The 21458-nt window shown below is 44.0% G+C and overlaps 1 protein-coding gene across 5 annotated transcripts in view; it reads right to left on the bottom strand.

The window, feature by feature from the left end:
* Stk39 (serine/threonine kinase 39) overlaps positions 1–21458 on the bottom strand; it is a 271845-nt gene that overhangs the window by 169824 nt on the left and 80563 nt on the right. For all 5 annotated transcript variants that reach the window (XR_007834539.1, XR_007834540.1, XM_051184544.1 and 2 more), the window contains exons 4-5: positions 20255–20396; positions 19105–19160 (exon numbers count right to left, since the gene is read on the bottom strand). Coding sequence is in view for 3 of the 5 variants with exons in the window: in XM_051184544.1 (XP_051040501.1) it covers positions 19105–19160; positions 20255–20396 (198 nt within the window). In the remaining 2 variants the exon portion in view is untranslated. The remainder of the gene's footprint in view (positions 1–19104; positions 19161–20254; positions 20397–21458) is intronic.

Genomic DNA, 21458 nt, shown 5'->3' with positions numbered 1-21458 from the left:
AGTTGAACAAAAAAGTCAACACTATTTTTATTAAAATGATCTTACAAAATGATATATTAAATAAGCACACATTATCTATAAATAACAATGTGGATAAAGGCTGCTTTGAGAAGACTTAGGTTCTCACCTAAAAGCATATAAGTCTGTGAGCCAAGTAAACTAGAGCTATTACCTTTCAATGCTTCAAAATTCTACCTGCCTACAGGATATATTTGAAAAGCTAGCAAAATCACTGAGGATACACAGCAGCAATTAAACATTGACAATGCCTCCAATGCAAAATCCATAGTTCACATGAATCACATACTTATTCACAGCCTCAGCTCAGAACATTTACTTTAAAGTCAAAAACAGATGGCTAAATGACTTTTGAGCTCAGGAAAAAAATTCCAGAGGCAGAAAACACCTCCTAACATCCACTTGCCATCACAACTTCAGAACAGCTACATTTGGCTTTTGGGTATGGCTGATATGTACACACACCACTTATCTGTTCTGGGGAACAGAGCCTTTGACAAAAGTACATAGAGTACTAATACAAATAGGAGAGCCAGTATACGCAGTTCTGTGATGGTGAGGATCACGGGTAGGGGTGGGAAGGGGGAGCAGGTTTTCCTAGGGGTGCCTGCTTATAGGCCTGCATACAGCTGAAGGGTCTGGGACCAGACACTCTCAGAAATCATGCCCATTTTTCTGGCAACAAAGCATCAAATGCTACACATGGAATCAGCCAGCTCCCCTCTGTTCCTATGCAAAATATGGGCAAAGCTACCATAAGAAAAAAAGCAGAAAATACTCTAAGCAAAAGACTCTAAAACTTTTTGAATCCATTTACTTTTCTTTGCCCATAGTCAGGTCCTCAGTTTAAGCCACCATTACTTCTTGCTAAGAGTCCTGTGGCAGCCTCCTGAATCCCCAAGTCCTGCTCCTCTAATATTCAAGCTCCAACAAATAAAGAGGCTTCCCTATGTCACAGGCCCCAGAGCTCCTTCCTTAGGTCACAGGGCCCAGAGCCCCTTCCTTAGGTCACAGGGCCCAGAGCCCCTTCCTTAGGTCACAGGCCCCAGGACTCCTTGAAAGTCTACTAAGAGACTCTTTCCCCCTAGGATGAAGTCAAACCCCTTTGGTAAAACCCATAACTATCAACCCCTTTGTCTCCTGCACCATCGGTCACTGCTCCAGATCCAACTAGGACCTCCTGCCTCACCGAAATATTTCCAAGGATCTCAGTAGCCCCTACCATTGCCAGTGCTGCCTCCACTTAAGATGCTTGTGGTCCACATACAGGGTTCCCCTCACAGCTCTACTGCAGGCAGAAACAGCAAAGGCCATTCCATCAATCCTTAGTGACAGAAGAGTGTGTGGCATCCTGATCCTTGGCAATTCCTCTAAGCTACATCCATCAAGCCTGCCTATTCTGTCAAGTATCATTTGTGTTGCTTTGGTCTCATCATCCTAGACGGATATACAGACACTAAGCCTTGAAGAGGATCTATACCACTGTAGTATCTGACTTTGAAAATATCACACGCTAAGAGACAGAAGGTAGATGTCATGACGTGCAAGACTAACTCCTCAACTGTGTGACTCAGAACCTTCCTGGACCTCTGTTTTCTTACCAGATTTCTCATTTGGGACTAGTTTCCTGTTGCTTTCATTTTAAAACTCTATCCTACTTCCTCTCCCTATATATAAATTGTCCTTGGGGTGAATGACAACCCAACTGTTCTCAACTTTTAACAAATAATGTTAAGTAGACCAAGGGGTGGGGCCACGGGGAAGGCTCAGCGTCTGCATCCTTCAGTAGCACAATGAAATATGAGTGAGAAAGCTCTCCCTATGGACATTAAGCTATCACCACTACAGGAGAATAACACAACCAGTAAAACCAAATGTTGTGACGTCTGTGTGGGAGCACACAGGAGCTATTAACTGCCACCATAGACAACATCTAAAATGGACCTTGGATCTGACCTTGGAAGTGAGGTGAGACGCTGGACAAGTAAGCTAACGGGAATCCCAGACAAAGGCACAGCATGGATGAAGCACAAACTGGGAGGCAAGAAGGAAGAACTATCTGACAGCTTCAAGGCTGGGAAACTCAAGCATCTACAGGGGTCTCGAGAAAACTGAATGGAGGTCAGGCCCTGCAAGGCACAGACCCTGAGATTAAGGACACTTGGTGCTCAGCCTTGGCTACTGGGCTGAACCCTACAGGCTCTGGCACTCACTCTCAGCAACCTCCCACCCAGGTCTCCAAGAAGCTTCTGCCACTCAGGGAGAGGAGAGGGGAAACACAGACCTGCTGCTGCTCATTTCCCAGTTTCCCAGAGAAAACAAACATCAGTGTCTTTAAGGAAAAGCGTTTTTATTGTTGGCAATGAACGCACATTTTAAAAAAAGAAAGCGAAAACAATGGGAAGAGCAAGCTTGCCTTTCTGATTCAGTTTGCAAAGCTAGTCTGCCAGTTGTGTTGTTACAATGTATGAAGTCCCCCTTACAGTGTGATAGTCTACTTGCATAGCCCAGGGGTTAGCTAGCCTTCTAATGAAGACCGGGGAGCCTGTGGTGACCAGAGGCCACTACAAACATTCCTATTCTCTGTATCTAAATTTACACAGGTAGAACCCAAGCCAAAAGCCAGGGGTGTATGATCAGGATGAACAGGGACCTGTCCGGAAGCCTGCTGCTTGCAGGAAAACAGCTTTTACTGGTGACAATGGAGGCTTCAGCAGAGTTAAAGTATCTGAGAGTTTTTCTTCACCTTGCATTAAAAAAAAAAAAAAAAAAAAAAAAAATCCCAGCAGTCTGGCCCAAATATAGACTCCCACCCTGGAATGCCTGTGTAGATTTGGCTTATCACTGCCAAATCTGACTGTGGATTCTGGGTGTGCCTGCCACAAGAGAAAATCTCATTTATCTACAGGGAAAGAGACCAAGGATTTCCCTGAGATTATGGGACAAAGTGGGAGAACCATCTAGGGTGTCCTTGCTAATAAATGGTAAAAATCAGTCTGAACATCAGTTTCGTAGAGAGTTAGGAAGGACTCTGTGAAGTCACCAGCCCTTGCCTACCACAACTCTCCGTAGCACCTGCTGCAGTCTAAAAGGGACGTCCACTGGGATGGAGAGGTGGTTCAGAAGGTAGCAGTATTTGTCATCAATCAGTCAATAACAAGTCAAAATACTTATATCTTTAAAATATCTATTTAAAATAAACATATTTTAAAATATTTATTATATATAATATACAAATAGCATATGTGTATATGAATATGTATATGCATATGTATATATGAACTGCTGTAGGGAAAACATGGAGTCAACATTTGGTTACAATGAAAACAAAATTAATATTTGATAGTTAAGAGTTTTCTAATGATTATTCACAAAGTTTTGGATAAACATCAAACATTCAATATTCTGCAAAGGCTAGCTTAAGGGAGAGCGGTGTCCCCATCACCTTTAAGGAAGGCAGTCCTTGAGAGGTCTTAGCTACCGGCAGCCTTTGTTACCAGAGGCCAGGGTTTTCTAAAAGCCAGAAAGCTGAGTGAGAAGGCTGAATGGTCCAAGCACAACTCAGCATGTGAGCATCTGGGAGGGCAACTTGCAACTGGTCCAATTAGCACTGGTGACCAAGGTGTCTTTAGAGTTAACACATTGAAAAGTCCTGTGTGAAGAAGCCCAGGAAAGGGGGAGAGCTGGCAGCAGGGGGCGGGGGGGGGGGGAGACTGCAGCTGTAACCCAGCAGTGCAGTCAACAGGACCACTCTGTGAAGAGAAACTATGATGACTTAGTGGACGACGGAAATGAAGAGGAGGAAGGAATAAAAAAGGTTCGCGACTTGCCAGCAAACACAGTGGCAGACAGTCTGAAATAAAATCACAGTCCTTCTAAAAGAGCTATTTAGCCCTGACAAAATTCAAAAGAGAGCATAGCAGGGATTAATATTTTGTGAGTCCTAAGTGTTCCCGCAGTAAAGATCAAGTTGTGAGTATTCAGCACGGAAAAAGCAGTCTGAGGTTCTCTAGTCAATACTAAATGTTGTATTCATGTCATTAAAAACAATCTTTTTGTAATTTAACTTGCATCCAAATCTGGGGGTTAGGGAGGATGTTGGTTGGTTGGGGTTTTTTCCCATTTCTCCCAACCCCTTCAAGAGACTCTCAAACTGAAACATACTTCTAACACCTAGTAACACCCTTAGCCCCACCAGTATCTTGGTGAGCACCAGTATCTTCCCTGAGCCCCATCGGTTCCTTAAAATGACAGGCCTCCAACAAGCAAAAAGGCTTAAATTATTACTGTACCAACTACACAGCAATAGATACAAAAACAGATGCTAAGTTTTCTCAGTTCTGTTAGGCACCAACTATAGAATGTGTGTGTGTGTGTGTGTGTGTGTGTGTGTGTGTGTGTGTGTGTGTTTGAGTTTTTTTTAACAATGTAGCTCAAGTTTCTTGAGCTGTTCACACCAGGGTGCATTGTCAGTGTATCCTAGGATGTTTGTCAGTACTAGTGGATCCCATTCCTACTCAGTACCCAGTAGCGTGTAAGTCCTGCGCTGAGGCACCATGGGTTTGCAGAGTTGTGCTTCAGACACAACTGACCTGCCAGAGAGCCCAGATATGAAAGAGTGACCTTTGCATGAGCCAGAAAACATGCATAAAAGCAAGACATGATGCTCTGCTGCCCCTTTACCCCCACTGCTTTGACAGGGAAGAAAAGGCAAGACCAGGGAGAGCCTTGGCTTCCACAATTACAGAGCCAGATATGCCTTTTCCAAGTGCAGGCCAGTTTACATATGCATAAAGATCATTCTTCCCAAAGATTAGTTCTGACCTTGGAACTGTGGCTAGCCCCCTCCCAGACTGGTGGCCCACACTTGGCACTGGAAAACAAGGAAGCTCCTCCCAGGCCAGAAGTCAGCATGTCTGTAGAACCACCCGGCTTCCTCTATTACTTCTCCCCAGTGTCAGCTTACCCAATGGTCACAAAAGCCAGCCAAGTGCAATTGGCTTCTTTAACTGACCACGTAGCCATTTCTGTTTTACTTTTGTAATGAGTGATTAAGCCTGGTCTTTGTGCACCAGTTTATTTTTGCTTATGAATTAAAAAACAGCAACTTCTCCCTTTCCTGGAGCCCTGCCATCATCAAAATGCCATCAGGCCTCTGGGCACTGAGAGCCAAGTCTAAGTGCAAACCCAAAGGCCACAGCCTCCTTCCTGTCTGCTGCAAAACCTGCAACTGAAGAACAGAGGAGAGCTTGGGGCAGCACTTCCTCGAAGGAGGCAGAAGGGACACTTTTAGTGTCTGAGTGAGCACCATACCTCTGGGTTCCAGAACCCTGCTCAGCGGAAGTCAGCACCACTCACTTGGGGCCAGGAGCAGAAATCCAGGTTAAGGGAACAGAGCCAAGATGTGGCAAGACCTGGGACAGGAGCCACCTACACTTACAGAGCTGGATTCCTTCTAGAAAGGATACCCTTGTGCTTAGAACAGTGGCTTTTCAGAACACCCACTAAAATGAGCCTACCTGGGCCAGGCGGTGGTGGCGCACACTTTTAATCCCATCACAGAGACAGGTGAATCTTTGTGAGTTCCAGGCCGGCCTGGGCTACACAGTGAGTTCCAGGACAGGCTCCAAAGCTGCACAGAGAAACCCTGTCTTGGAAACTGCCCCCCCCAAAAAAGAGACTGGGGAATTCAGAATATACTAAGGTCTTGGCAGCAGTCACCCTGTGACACACACTGCTAGGTGACTACCCCACTTCTGCACCTCTCCTGCTCTACCACAACCTGGACTGTTTGCTATTCCTTGGGGATGGGTCTAAGCAGACCTAAAGGAACCAGTAATGTGTCCCTCTGTGCCAGTGAACAGCCCTAGCCCACACGCTCTGAGGGGAGTACAGTGCAAGTTCTTGTGGGAAAGTCTACACCTAAATGGGCTCCTTCGCTTCCCAAACTCCTCTTCCTTTGCAACATGCAATGCAGGGAGCAACAACAGTCCAGGAAGACAGATACACAGCACACAGCAGACAAGCAAAGGGAAGAGGAAAGAATCATGACCTTCACGATGGCCCGCAGCAACTGTGAAACCATATTTCCTGAGATTCCTGGGTATGGGAGGTAGTCAAATGTCTCCTTAATCTCCCTCCAGACAACAACTGTATGGTTGGTACCCAAAGGCTTAACTCTTACAGTTTCCCATCTTCATCGAATCCAACCATGTGTACTGGCATACTCCCTGACTACCAAGGGTTAATTAACCATTACATCAAAGACCCAAAGTTGTGGCAATCCCCAAAAGTATTTGGTAAAAAAAGAAAAAGAAAAAAAAAATCATCAAGAAACAGTTTAGTGCCTGTTTGATGATAAAACAGCTCCAGTATTAGCACAGCTTTTAATGCCAGGGGCAAAAATCAAATTGAGTAATTTCAGAAGGAGGACAGAGCGCATACTGAAAGCAAGGTCTAACTTCTGGTTGCTATTTGGAGCAAAAATTCCACAGTTTTGATCAGTACAACATATACTTCGAGGAAACAGAAAAGAGAGCTCTAATCTGGACCCTTAGAGTGTCATCCACAGACTGAAATAAGTAGAGCCACCTGTGAGCGTCTCAGACGTGCAAGGTCTCGGGCCCCGGGCTGGAGCCACTGGACCAGAACCTGCACTAGAGCCAGATGCTCAGCTGACTCTGTGCACAGAGAAGCTGAGCTTTCCTAGCCATTCTCTGTGCCTGGACAACCTCAATGACAGCAGCTCTGAAGCTTCCCTTATTCACCTCTTCGATGAAGAGAACTACAGTAGGGAAAAGAGACTGTAGGAAATAGTATATATGTGCATAAGCCCACATACTTTCTGGTGTGGTAATTCCAAGGGTGATACAAACATAAATGGCATGCGACAGTGAACTCTGCCTAACTCAAGTGACTCTCAACTGTGTCTGGTGTGTCCTGGAGGCCAAGCAGCCAAGTACAGCCACCCCTCTACAGAGGTTTCAGGAGGACGTAAGAATAATTTATAATCACATTCCTATTAACTGTCGGTCATTAGCAGCTGCTCGTGGGAAAGGGCACGCTAAAGTGAGAGGAGCTGTGGTGACTGTATTTTATGCATGAACGTTTGCAGCCCTGATCATTCCTTTCCCACTCATGAAGACGCTGTTGAACCCAGGGAGAAATGGTCATCTTACCAAAGCAGTAACCTCAAATGCATGCATTTTTTAAGAGAGTTGATAGCATTTAGCATCTGATCTACTGTTAGTCACCAAATGCTTACATGCCACCTGCCCTGCTCCAGAGAGCTTGTGGGGTGTGGGGGAACACCAGAATCTTCTAAAGCCTCACTCAGTGATGCCCTCTAGCAGTTGCTCCCACCAGGCTCCAGTCTCCCATTTTGTTTCTTCCTTCTTACAGTGAAATGGTGCTCACCGATCTGGTCCAGCTTTACTGGCTGAGGCCCTCACCCACAATATGGTGTCTGAGGTATTCACAGTTCAAAACATGATCCTGTGGAATTTCCTGAGTCTGGGCCCTAGAGAGTCACTTGTCAGCTGCTCTGGACAAATGCACATCCCCATCAGTGAATGAGACGGGGGCAGTCCCGACTGTCTTTGAAACATCCGACAATGACAACTGTACAACCTTTTCTGACAGCAAGTTAAGGGAGGAAACTGGATGGCATCTCTTTTCATTTCCCAAAGGGAAGAACGAAAGGAAGAAAGAAAGAACGAAAGGAAGAAAGAAAGAAGAGACAAGCCTTTGTTACTTAGGGTTCCATCTGCATTGTCTCAAACATTGCCATCAACCAATCACCTTCCAATGTGGCTAGGAAACTGGAGTCCTAGGACAAACTAGACTGAAGACCCTGGCAGGAGTCAATTTTCTCAACTCCAATGATACACTAATCAATGGCAAACCTTCTATTCTATATGACACTTACTGTGAACAAAGGAAAACCAAGCATCCCAGAGAACAGAGGGGCTTATTTAAAGACACTCTGACAATGGTGAGCACAGACAGAAACAGGGCTTAATCCATCCTCCACGCCCAAAATGATCCTCTGATTTGCACGCTTTAGAATAGGACCAGGAACGTCTTTAGTGATTACAGTTAATGAAGAGCCACTCAAACAGTTTGATAGAAGACAGGTCCTTGGAGATCATGTTGTCAGCCCTCTGGATGAAGAAACTGATCCCTAGAGCAGCTGACATGTCTGAAAGCAGAGAGCTGAAGTTCCTAGGGAGGTTGTTCTGGGGGTTCAATGGCAAGCACTGCAAGGGCAGTCTGAGGAGACCGGAGAGCAGTGTGCTTGTGTGACCTTCAGAATGACTAGCCTTCCACACATGCATCCCAAGTGCTCAACAGCCTTCGGGTGCTGGGCTGTCAGCACTGCTCCAAGGTAAATCTATCATGTGAGTATCATTCCCGAAGCCGGAGTCACGCTTCTGAAGTCATCAGGGTCTGCAGCTGGCCATATCCAAAAGGACAGGCAAACAGATCTTAGATCAAATATTAATACTACTAAATTTCCAATGCAACATTTATATACCTGCAGGTGATCTTTTTCAGGCAAATCTCTCCTGAACTGGCTCTATTATCAGAAGTGTCTAGGAAACCACAACAGCCTGTCTGTGCACTTGAAAGAGACAGCCCCTATGGGAAATGATGAAAATAACTCCAGTTGCCACAAGTATTCAAAGAAACAACTGACATCATTTCCACAAAGTTCTAAGAAGGATTAACTGAGGATAACAAAACATTCAAAGAATCTTCAGAATTTCAAATCTGCAATAGGGAAAAATTCACATTTAAAACAATTAGCTATTAAGAACATCCATTAGACTATTTTGCTCAGCAATTTTAATCTGTATTTGCTATTTATCGAGCTCTACTAGCCAGGTAGTCTTAATACCACTAGCCAGGAAGTTCAATGCAAAATTTGTCTCAAAATATAAGTTGGGAAGATATAGAGGAAGACATCTAACATTGGCCACTTGCCTCCATGAAGCCATGCATGGTTAAGCCCAAGAAACCATGTGTATACACATGCATAAACCACACCCAAAAAATTCCATAAAGTAGAGAGCAACTGAGGAAGATACTTAAAGTTGGCCTCTGGTTTCTGTCACATGCACATACATAAACATATACCTGCCTGAAACATGAACAAACATTCACCACACATATAAACATACATACATATTCTATCATGTGTTCTGCCTATTTCACTTCTGCTGTATGCTTGATGACAATTATATCCCCATTGCTTGTCACTCCCTCAGCTCACAGGACTGTGCATAAATGCTTCATTAATGTATGTTGACTAGTCATTTAAGACACACTGAACCCAAGCATCCAATGTTTCACTTTTTGCCAAGAGCAGAACAGACTGCAAAAAATAAGAAACTGGAAAATAACTGAATACTGTACCAGTGGACTCAACTTACTCTTTCAGCCTAGGACTCTAGTTTTGCTCAAATTTCTATAGCTTTTTGATAATATATGAAACTTAGTGGTGATTATTAGAGTCCTGGGAGGGAGGGAAGAAGGAAGGGAGGGAGAAGAGGAGGAAGGGAGGCAGAGGAGGGAGGAAGGGAAGGATAGGAGGGAGGGGGAGGAGAAAGGGGGAGGGAAGGAGTCTCATCTCCTTCTCCATGCTCGGCCCACTGTGCAGTTCAATGTGCACAGCTGAGGAAGGGCCCCAGCAGCGAACAGAAAGGTTCTTCACTGGGTTCACCCAGTAAGCTTCCCTGAGGTATCGCCTAAGGGCATGCTAGCAGCTGGTAAGGATGGAGGCTGTTTACAGTCTCTCCCAGGTGATTCTTCCTGGCAGTGTACAGGTGGAATAAAAAGCCAGGTCTCCAGAATTGATCATACCCTTGGCTCCTGCTAGTGGTTTCATCAAATATTAGCATCTATCAAATCCTCCAAATCTAGAAGTCATCGCTTAGCCCAATAAAGGAACTGGTCTGTGAGATTTTTTTTCTAATTAACCAAATTTTAATACAATTTATAAACTACCTCGAATCTGCAAACAAGTGTTGTGGTTGACTAAAAGCAACTTACACCCACCAAATATTCTAATTCATCTATGTATCTAATTTCTAGGCAAAGAAGGTCCCTTTCTAAGGTCCCTTGTATTCTCTGTTTCACTTCTCTGAGTTCATTAGTGTTTAGTTGACAGTCAACCACAGCAAAGCATATCCAGAGGCAAAACACTTTTTCATTAAGAAACTATTTTTGGTGAGGTGCACTGGTCCATCAGCTACAACCCTTATACTTAGAAGATGGAAGCAAAAATTTGAGTTCAAGGACAGCTGGGCAACAAATTGAGAGCCTGTCTCTAAAACGAAAACCTAGTTTCGGCTGTATAGGAAAATGCCATTGTGTATGTGCCTAGGTATTCTAAATGCTCTCATCTCTGCCCTGGTAAGTGGATATATAGGCTTACTCGATTGACATGTCAGCTGAGCCCTCTGTCACAAACAGCTCATTGACTTGCATGAGACAAGGCATCTAGCATGTCTCCGGTCAGATCCCATTCACCAAAACTTCCTGAACTCCTTCCTCCTGTCAGGTACTCTCTGGTGAAGTGGAGAAGAACAACAGTTCCTACCTTTGGGAGTCACCTGGTTTGGAGGGAGGAGGGGAAATGAGGGACCCAATTTCCATACAGAACCATGGCCTAGATAGAGCAACTTAGGATGTTAGGGGACCACCTGCAAACTTCTTAGGGGCTTACCCAAGAGAAGTTGGATTAGTGAAGGGGAGAAAGCAGAAGCAGAATGATTTCACAGAGAAAGGATGCCAGAAACAGAGCTGCAGGAGACATGCTGTTGGCAAACTGAAGAGGAGTCAAAACAACAGGAGCACCGAGGGCCAAAATGGGAGCACTTGAGAGGGGACATGGTCCAGGGCAGGTCGCTCCTCCACCCCTTCTTGAGGAGCTTTCTTTACGCCATCAATGGGTTTTAAACTGCATGCCAGAAAGTGACACTAGAACCTTCCCTCAGGTGAGAATCAGGAAACAAAGGAGCAGGCAGGGCAGGAGATGAGACAGCTTCCAGAGAGCCTTACCCCTTTAACCACTTCCTCGTCATCTTGCGACACTCTAAGTAAGCAAGGACTGCCCCCCCACCCTTTCCACAGGCCAGTAACAGTTAGCTGTGCTTTCACTGTGCTCTAGTGTTTTGTTACCCGGGTATGCACACACTACATGGTTATGGGGCCAAACATGAGCAATACCAGGTTTCAAGAAGGCTTCCCAGGGACTGGCAGAGCCCTCCCTCTAGGCCATGGTGTCGGGAAAGACAATGCCACCAACAGCTACTCATTAAGATGGATGCCTTGGTTCCTTTCAGAGTACACCCACACTCATCAAAGGCCGCTGCTTCCAGAGCAGATTTCACGTTGCTGCTCAAAGCCTCTCTTCTCTAAACACAAGAAATGCCTCCTCAATCTCCAGCCACCTCCATCAATGTCCAGAGAAGGCAGATGGAACAAAAGTAACCCAGCAAACCTGGGTTTAAAATCTCAGTTCCCCTCCCGGTCTGTCTCCCTTAGACTAACACTAATGTACTTGCAAGCTTCTCTGGAAGTTTCTGTCAGGGAGATTTCAGTGTTCAAAACACCGACGGAGGCTGACCATGGATGTAAGGATAAAAGAACAAAATCTCCCTCCTGGGAAACAGCATAAGGAAGTCATGAGATCATGCCTTACTGGCTAAATGGAATGTACTGGGGACTCTGGTGGCTGCTGTGAGGTAACTTTCCAGTGCCCTGTGCTTAGCTAAGTAGCAGACTCAACTTCTCTGTTACAAAATGTCTAGAGATGGGAAATAAGCCTTCACAGACATAAATGCAGTTGGTACTCTTAAGACAAGTGCAACAAACTTTCCACTATGTGAGTTAATGGGAGCAGAAATGTTCAGAAGGCTAGCATCCTAACATCCAGACACCAGCAGATTCCATGTGGCTTGGTCCTGCTCTCTGGTGGATCCATGGCACCTGCAGGATGAGTCTTCACACCATGGGAGGGGGAAGCATCTCTTCACTGTCCCCTTTTAAAGCCTCCTGTCTCTCATCCCCATCACAAGAGCTCAGCCTGCATCACTTCCTACTCCTAATGGTAACTAGGTTCCAACATGAGTGTTTGGGGAACTTACAGACTACAGAGTGCACAGCTCTAAAATGGCAAAAGCATGTAAACATATGAGCACAACATCTATCATATATAAATAGCATCATGGATCTAGAAAGGTCTTTGGAAATGAGGTTTAGGGCTGGTTATGATGGCACACATGCCTTTAATCCCAGCATAAGAGGCTGAGGCACTAACGTAAAGCTGAGTTACACAGGGTCAGCCAGGGCTCAACAGTAAGACTCTGTCTCAGACACAAAAACAAAAAGTTTATCTGATTTTGAAATCAATATTATACAGGACAGGAAGACTACCTAGCCACTATTTAGAAGACTCGTACAATAAACAGAGCTGTACTTGACCGCCCCAATGTGACCTCTTCACTATTCATTTCTGTTTGCTGAAAATTCTCTCTCATGAATTATAGACACACAGGCTTAGTCACTTCCCAGACAAGGTACTAAGCTTTCCGTGACAATATGACAGAGCATCAAATCGGTAAATAAATGCCATGCCGTGGGAAGAGCATGACTTTCAAACAGCCACTCGTCCTTCTATCGCATAGTGTGGTAAACCTGTTTATTACATTTCCCAAGGTACCCAAACCAGGTTTATTGAGAAGGTGTCACACACAAGGCTTCCCAAGTGCAGTACAGAAGGTAAAAAGCATTTTATTTTGTCCTGAATGGGCATCCCATCCCTGGGTTTTGATCATGACATCGAAGCTGGCTTTTACCAGTCTTCAGAGTGTGGTGTGACTTCTGAACTTAATCCTACCCAGATGACACCAAGGACACCTTTGCATTTCTATTTGAAGGAGCAAGGGAGACGCTGCTTGGCATATGTCCCCTGACCCAAAGTGAATTTAGGCACAGAAAAGCTGCTTGCTGACTGCTCGGTTTCAATCTGAGATTGAAATCATTTAAGTCTAGATTTAGGGGGTGCTTCCTAGAAATCCCACAGGTGGGGGGTTGACCAGCTCTGGAGTCAGGAGGCCAGAGTCTGAAACTACACTCCAGCACTTACCCTGCATTTGGCCCAAATGATTCACTTTCTTAGTCTGTGTCTGTTTCTGGTCTGTAACATGAACTATGGTGTCCTTTCCCATGATGTGTGAGGTGGCTGAGTGTATCCAGAGTACAGTTAGTGCCCAGGAGCTGGCCTCACACACAGGAAACACACAGTACACATTGGATACGGATCTTACACCCCAAGTCAGTGGACATACCTGTGCACCCCAAGGATCTGGACCTCTGTAAGGAGAACTAAATGTGGGAACCTACTCATCATACTTTTCAAGTATATCATAAAGCCATGACTTCAAGGACCTAGCCCAGCCCCAGATCTTCCCTTTGGAAACAAACAGTTCTGAAAGGGGCCATTTACCTGCTTGATAAAATGTGTGGCTTCTTTGTATAAAAGGTATATTATACATAATATATTTGGAGAAATAAGAATTAAAAGCTCCTCTGCCTAGCTTTCCTTTTGCTATGCATCCTAAGGATGCATGGGCACTCAAAGGAAAATGGGCAAGACCAGTCTGTGTACAGCAATCACTGTCAGTTAAAACACAAAGCAGACAGCTAGAGAATTCTGCACACACACACACACACACACACACACGCACACACGCACGCACGCACGCACTGATGTATGTCTCTCCTCACCTACCTCCCTCATAGCCACACCAAGGGGATGATGGCCAAGGACTCAAAGCCCAGTGCTGAGCCCCGGGACCCTAGTTTTTGGCTGGTGACCGAGTCCCTGGCAGGGCACAGTGAGCTGCCCTGAAATGAGAACTGCAGTAGCAGCAGCCTGCACCCAGGCGGCAAAGCCAATGCTTTTCAAAACAATGACCTGACTTTATGCCTCAAAATTTTTAAAATGGCCCTTTAAATTCTGTACAAATTCAAGGCTGCACTCAGTTCGGAGAAGGGGCAGGAAGATTCTAGGGTGAACTTCAGAAAGCTGTAGCTCCAAAGGTGTGTGTGGGGGGGGGGGGTACCGATTTAAGTGTCTATTGGACCACACTAGGCATTTGGGGTATGACAGTCCAGTTTCTGAAGTCACTGAGTAGGAAACAAGGAAGGACTGTAACACAAACCTCACAGTGTGCCAGGCACACACACAACACAGCCCCGCCCTTCACACCCCTGCCCGCCCAGATGATCCTCACAGCTGCCAACATTCAGTTCTTCCCACAGGTGTCCTCAGGACCCTAGGGCCCTAACCCCAGGGCCACAGCACTCCACACCACCACTCCTGGTAGGTAAAGAAGTGCGAACCTTGAGGTCTGAGACAGAAAGCAAAGTGCAGGGAACCTCACCTCAGAGGATCCCAAGTGAGAGAAAGAAAAGGACACCTTGTTCCAGACACCCAGGAAAGGGCTCAGATCATTAATCCGACACGAATAATGAGAAGAAGAGGTGACTGGCAGGGTACCAAGTGGCAGAACAGAGCGGGAGTTGACCTGTCTTTGCATTTCAAAGGCAACTGACTGTTATTGTGACCCTCATGTTGTGAGGACTGTTTCATCCCCAAACAAAGTTAGCTGTACTTCCCTATCAGCTTAACTCAAGGTTGATGGGAAGTTTTCTTCCATATTGTATGCTAGGTCAGCTTACTTTCTGGGAACTCATAAATTCTCTTGTAGCTGACAAATCTGAGGTGTACATGACCTCCGGGCAGTGCAAGTGTGGTCCTGCTGGCTGCAGTAATGCTAGGGATGACAGTAACACTACTAATGGCCACAGCAACAGCCACAAAGCAGCATCTGCTGACAGCTGCAGAGTGCCTACTGTGTGCCAGCACTGTTAAAGGCAGTTTTGTTTTGGTTTTTTTAGTCCTTTTAAAGGAAATAGGCCTTGGTATCTTATCCAGCCACACAGAGCTACTGAGTGATGGCCTGGGAATTTCAACCAGCTGACAGTCGGCACTCAACAAGGAGACTGCTTGTGGCTGGATACTTTCAAGGTTTTTGCACACATTTATTTTGCTCATCACTTCCTGAGGTGAAGCAGTATTCCCAACTGCCCCCAGCCTTTGGGATAAGGAACACTACCCTCACTAAGGGCTGACAGAATGAACATACATAATCTGCTAACTTAGATGCCAGAAGAACACAATCCCATAGGAATAATAAAAGCCAATAATAAAAACTAAGCGGGGAAGGAAAGCCAGAGAATGAATGGTGGAAAAGCGAAAACCCTGAAGCCAAGTGAAGTATGTAAGAAGGCCCATTCCTACCACTGCCGACATTTGAGAGCTTTTATAACGCCAAGCCTGATATGATAATGGGTGCTCAGAAGACAGTGTAGTTGGTAAAAATGCTGGCTACACAAGTATGAGGACCCGAGTTTGATCCTAGAACCCAGATTAGAAAGGCCAACAGGCTGGGCACACTGCTCCTAAACCTCACGCTCCACCCCTCCACCCTCCACCCCCACCTCTGTTTAAAAGAGGCAAGAGAAGGCAGATTCCTGGGGCTTACTGGTCAACCAGGGAAGCATTCTCATTGAGTCCTAGACAAAAGAGGAAACAAACAAAACCAAAATGAACAGTGCCTGAGGAACTAAACCCAAGGAAATGTAAACACACACACACACACACACACCTACACACACACACCTGAAAATGCTTCGCTTTATTGGCAGTATATTATTGAGTTTCCTAAGCCATTGCATTGGTTTTATAAGGCCAGCCATATCCTATATGGTTCAAACTCAAAAGTGCTTAAAGGGTAACATGAATGGCCTAACTCCTGTGTGACTAAATTCCTTGTATCTACGCACAAAGTCAGAGTGATCCTTTTTGTTTTCCCCACATCTTTTCATTGCTGTCTGTCACCTTGATTTATTCACTTAACCAACAGCCAGTTTTTCATTCTTCTTTGGAGTGAGTGAATAGGTATTCCAAATTATGGGTATACTGTGTATACTACATTTCAGACACTGCAGTTGCATCTCAGATTTTGCTTTCATAAACAAATACTTCAAGAAAGTATTTGAGCATGATGGTACATGCCTATAATCCCAGTACTTGGGAGGCCAGGGCACCAGGATTGTCACAAGTTCAAGCCTAGGCTACAATCCCCTCCAACATTCACAGGGATAGCTGGAGGGCAGATTCCTAGCAGAGCCGCAATTGTGCTCATAAATGATTAATAACTCCCTCTCAGACAGACGTGCTTCAGACTCCAGAGATGCACACTCCCACCACAGCTGACCAGAGCCAGTCAACATGGGGTCAGTGACTGCAGAATGAAACAGAGATGTGTGTGAGTGGCTTCTATAGGCCTCTTCACACCGCACTTGGTTATAGAGACAAAGGCAAACTGCACTTCTAGTCGTGAAAGATAGTACCAGATTCCTTGCCACTGTAATGTAACTCTTTGTACTGCTAGCAACAATGTATTAACCTTTGGCTTTGTGTAGGTATCTCAATATTGTTTCAAGCTGAATTTGTCTAGTTGTAACACTGAGTGTTTTTCTTTTTTCCCTTACATAAACTCCACCTGCCTATGTCCTTATTATACTGATTTTATCCACTGTCCATTGTATTGACTTGTCTAAGCATTTCATATGTGTGTGGTTGTAAATATGCATATGTATGTAAGAATATGTATATATAGTGTGTATATATTTATATAAATATATAGTATATATTACAGCAACCCAACATGCAATGGTAAGTTCATGCTTCATGTGACAAGAAACATAATTTGAACACCATCAGTAGGCAATTTAAAGTGATGAATGCAAAATTTCTGTACAAATACATCTCTTCACAACTAAAGTAAATGTATATCAGGGTGAGCAGGATGGTTCCGTTACTAAAGGTGCATGCCCTGCAAACCTGGCAACCTATATCTGACCTCCAGATCATGTAAAGATGGAAGGAAATAAACAACTCCTCCAAGGTGTCCTGACTCCCAGACATGTATAGTGCCATAATACACACGCACACAATTTAAAACTAATTAATTAATTCTTTGGAGTCATAAAGATCCTAGCCCTTATTTTCTAAAATCCTTTCAGACAGTTTAACAGAAGTGTTTACAAGGGGAAAAACCCAGCCTCAAAATGGCCCTTTCTCTACATAGAGCACTGCCGTTCCCAGTCTACTGAATCCATAGACACCTGAGTCTTTTTTATTATTATGTCACTCTCTATGTATGGGTGTTTTGCCTGCATGTATGTCTATGTGTGCCTGGTGCCCATGGTGGCCAGAAGAGGGCATGAGACCCCATAGCTGGAAGTCACCACATAGGTGCTAGGGATCAAACAGCAGTCCTCTCGAAGAGCAATCAGAGTCCCCAACCACTGTCCTAAGTGTACCTAAGACCCATCTCTCCAGTCCCCAAAACCTCGGTCTTAAGGTGCAGTAGCTACAAAGGAAATGCCTCTACAACAAGCATTCTCACCTGTCTCACAGATGAGAAAAGTGAGGCTGAAACACACAACAACATCCACACAGTGGATGCCAATCAGGGTCCCAAAGCCTTTAAACCTAAGTGATACACAAAGTTGCTTCCCATAACTTTAAACCAACTATACTTGACCAAATCTACCTTCTCCACAATATCACTCTCACATACATTCTCTAAGGGAACACGCGAATGATTTGAAAAACAAAAATTTCATTTGCATCTTCAAATGTCTTCTCCCCTTTAAATGAGAAAATTAAAAGTTGCTCTTTACATATGAAAATACAGAGGCCAAAGTCTGTACCCTGTGAGCCCCACTCTCACCTGAGGGTCCACAGAGATGGCCACAGTCCAAGCCTTAAGGCTGAGGATGGGTCTCAAAAGGGAAGCACTCACTTAGTATTCACAAGACCTCACATTTGACCCCAGAAACCCAAAATTTAAAAGTGTAGCCTCTGTATTACACTTTTTTCCTACTGAACTCCCCTATTTCTATTTTTAAATTATTTTTAGCTTTTATTTCATTTATGTTATATGTATGAATGTTTTGCCCACAGAGGACAGAAGCAATCACTGGGTTCCCCAGAACTAGTTATAGATGTTTTTGAGCCACCATGTGGATGCTGGAAACCAAACCTGTGACTCATGCAAAAGCAGCCAGTGATCTTGATCTCTGAGCCATCCCTATAGTTCCTAGATTCTCTGCTTCCTAATAACTCTAAATCTTCAGATTTATATGGAAGCAGACTGTTGTTTAGAATAAAGTGCTATGGTCAGTTTTGGTTCATTCTATGCAAGCACATAGGATTCTTCCTATAACTCAAAATGAAGGCAATTAGGCTAATTCGTCAACCAGCATGAGACAAACTTTAACAGTCTTAATAACAGAAACTACGTCCATGATTCTCAGAGTGCTAGCAATGGAAGACGGAAGGCTGAACACTCAGGAATGGCAGGAATCACTCCACTACAGGAAAGGACTATCCAGCCAAAACCAGTACCATGGAGAGATGATGATGGCTGAAAGGGAGGCTGGGGCTGACCTGCAAGGACCTGGGCAAAACAAGGCAAAACGTGGATGCGGCTACCTTAGCTGCCAAGGCTCTTGGGTACTCTGATAACTCAAAAGTACAAAATGAAAGAAGCCACAGGACATGGTCACCTCATGTGGTCACTCAATAGCACGCAGAAATAAAAGGTTTCTAAACTAATGCATATAATGTTTTAAAATTTCAAACTCAATCAAAACCAACTTTACAAAGGACTTTTCTGGCAGATATATAAACATCTTTATTCAATCTGAAAGGGAGAGAAGCTATTCAGGTAGAAAATGAAAATCAGACCAATATAAAATGTTCTGTGCTAAAACAGCGTTCTTTATCAAGAGAACTAGCCAAAATTGTCCAGGCTCCAGTCCCAAGCATTCTGTAAGGACATGTCTATTAGAGTAACTATTTCATAGAAATCACCCTCCATTCATTAAAAAGTAACAGTCCCATAAACAAGGGAAGATTTTCATCATTAGTAGCTTTACCTGCTATTTGTACCGAACCATCCTCACCCAGGAGAATATTGCCAGCTTTCAAATCCCTGTTAGGACAAAAAAAAAAAAAAAAAAAAAAAAAAAAAAAAGAATAAATTATGAAGCATAGATTATATATTACACTGACTCTCTCTGGAAGATTTTAACACATGGCATGCAGGCCAACTGCCTGACACAATCATTATATTGTGAATATTAAAGTCAGTCACGTAGCAGATTTTAAAAGTCCTAAGTGCACACTGTCATTTTATACTTTGCTCCCGAGGCATGACTAGGGTTTTAATAACAAATATTTTATGTGAGGCCATTATCTGCATTTAATTAAATCATACTGAGGAGACTATTTTATGTTTCAGAGTTAGTGATTAACCCTACAGCCACAAGACTGCCATATTTATAAAGAACCAAATCCTTGTCTAAGTCCAACTATTCTGCTTCACTCAGCTTCCTGAGGCACAATTCCAAACACAGCCCACTTAAAATGAATTTGATCAGTCTCTCCTATGGGATGATACCAAGGCTAAATGCTAATTACAATATTCCATGTGATATTTCTTCACTATATGAAGCTCTGTGGAGCAATTTTAATATTTAAAGGAAGTGATAATCAAGAAACAAGTATTAAAATATATGGTACAGGTCATTAAATATACAGCCCTCTCATGATTCCACTTTGAACAATGTTACTAGTATTAGGGTAAATGGTTGTCTATTTGCAACAATCCTAAGAGTCAGAGTAACACTGTTGCTTTTGAAGCACTAGACACTCAAATTCCCTTGGCTCCCCCACTTCAAAGCATAGCATTCTGTGTTACAGAAGAAGTTGTCAGTGCTGTCTTCCTCCCTCCCACCACCAGGCTCCAAACTGTTAACATAAATGTAACAGTCTTGCCTTCCTTAGGAAGATCAACCAAGTACACTTTAAGAGCAATTATGTTAACTAATTCCTTAATGAGCCCACACAGTTCTTATTACATTTGCTCTATTTCAATTTAACCACATAAACCAGGATACCAGGGAAATGCATCCAAGTTTATTCTTTGAAGTTTGTTCTGCTTTTAAGTGTTAATTTGGAGATATGTCCTTGACTTTACAAACTGGAGCTAAACATTGTGAAGAGCAGGGTGTACAGAAACCATACCTGTGAATCTGACCATTTCTGTGCAGATAGTCTAAACCTTCCAAAACCTCCTTAAGAATTGTTGCGATTATTGCCTCTTCCAGAACACCGTTCTTGTGTTCTCCTCGATTAACGATGTATTTGATGATATCCAACATGGAACCTGATCAGACAGACAGAATTTGCAGGATTATTTTCAGAAGAACCCTCTACTATGACAACACTAGATAGGAGCATCGAAAACAGAATCTGTTTACTTATTTTCAATACTCCCAAGGAATAATATGAGTCAAATATCAAGCCCAAGGATAGAAACACTATGTCTATTAATAAGTTGGCAAGAACACTTTCAGTGTTTGAGGTTGAGAAGAATTCTCATTAAAAGCCAGGGAGGAGCACTCTGTTGAGACGGCTCAGCACTGAAGACTGCTGCTTTTCTGAAGGACCCCAATTCAGGTCCCACTGCCGCCATCACTGTTGGGTGGCTCACACCCACCTTTAACTCCATGGGATCCAATGCCCTCTTATGTCCTTTGCAGGCCTCCACATACCCACATGCACAGGGCCAACACAGACAAGCACATACACACAAATAATAATTAATAGTAATAATAATGCTAAGAGAAAGGGCAAGGGGACCAAGGAAATAGAGACTGTGACAATTAAAATTATCAAGTGAGAAATTTCTCACATGAGAAATTCCTATGAGTGAGTAAGTTCCACTTCTGCTGTTATGTATGAGGTCATTTCCAGAGTGACTGGCACATGGGACAGTAATTTAGGGAAAAAAGATGTGTTTGCCCACAATTACGGGCAGTATCATCAAATAGTCTGGGGCCCCAGATAGACTAAATGTGGAAAAGAGAAGAACCGCCAACAGGCATGAGTTCCACTTTCTGGGTGAGTGGGTATCCTGAAGCTGCTGTCCCCACAGAAACCAGCCTTTAGTGCTGACTGGCACAAGTGACTGCATGGAGCCTCTAGGTCTTAAGCTCAGATGGAGGCAACATCAATGGCCCCCAGCTCCTCTGCCTCTCCATTGGACACAGCCAGTGCTGACCATTCAGCCTCCAATCACTTAAACCAATGTTGCTTTGTAATTACATATATGGATGTAAAGCATATACTGCACCCGGTATTTCTGTTCCCCTAGAGACTCCTGACTATTACAAAGGGCTTACAATGGATCCCAGCACAGATTTTTAATTATAAAATGCATTGGGGG

This window comes from Phodopus roborovskii, unplaced genomic scaffold, assembly GCF_943737965.1.
Source record: "Phodopus roborovskii unplaced genomic scaffold, PHOROB, whole genome shotgun sequence".
Taxonomy (NCBI): domain Eukaryota; kingdom Metazoa; phylum Chordata; class Mammalia; order Rodentia; family Cricetidae; genus Phodopus; species Phodopus roborovskii.
This window is presented reverse-complemented; position numbering and strand designations above follow the sequence as displayed.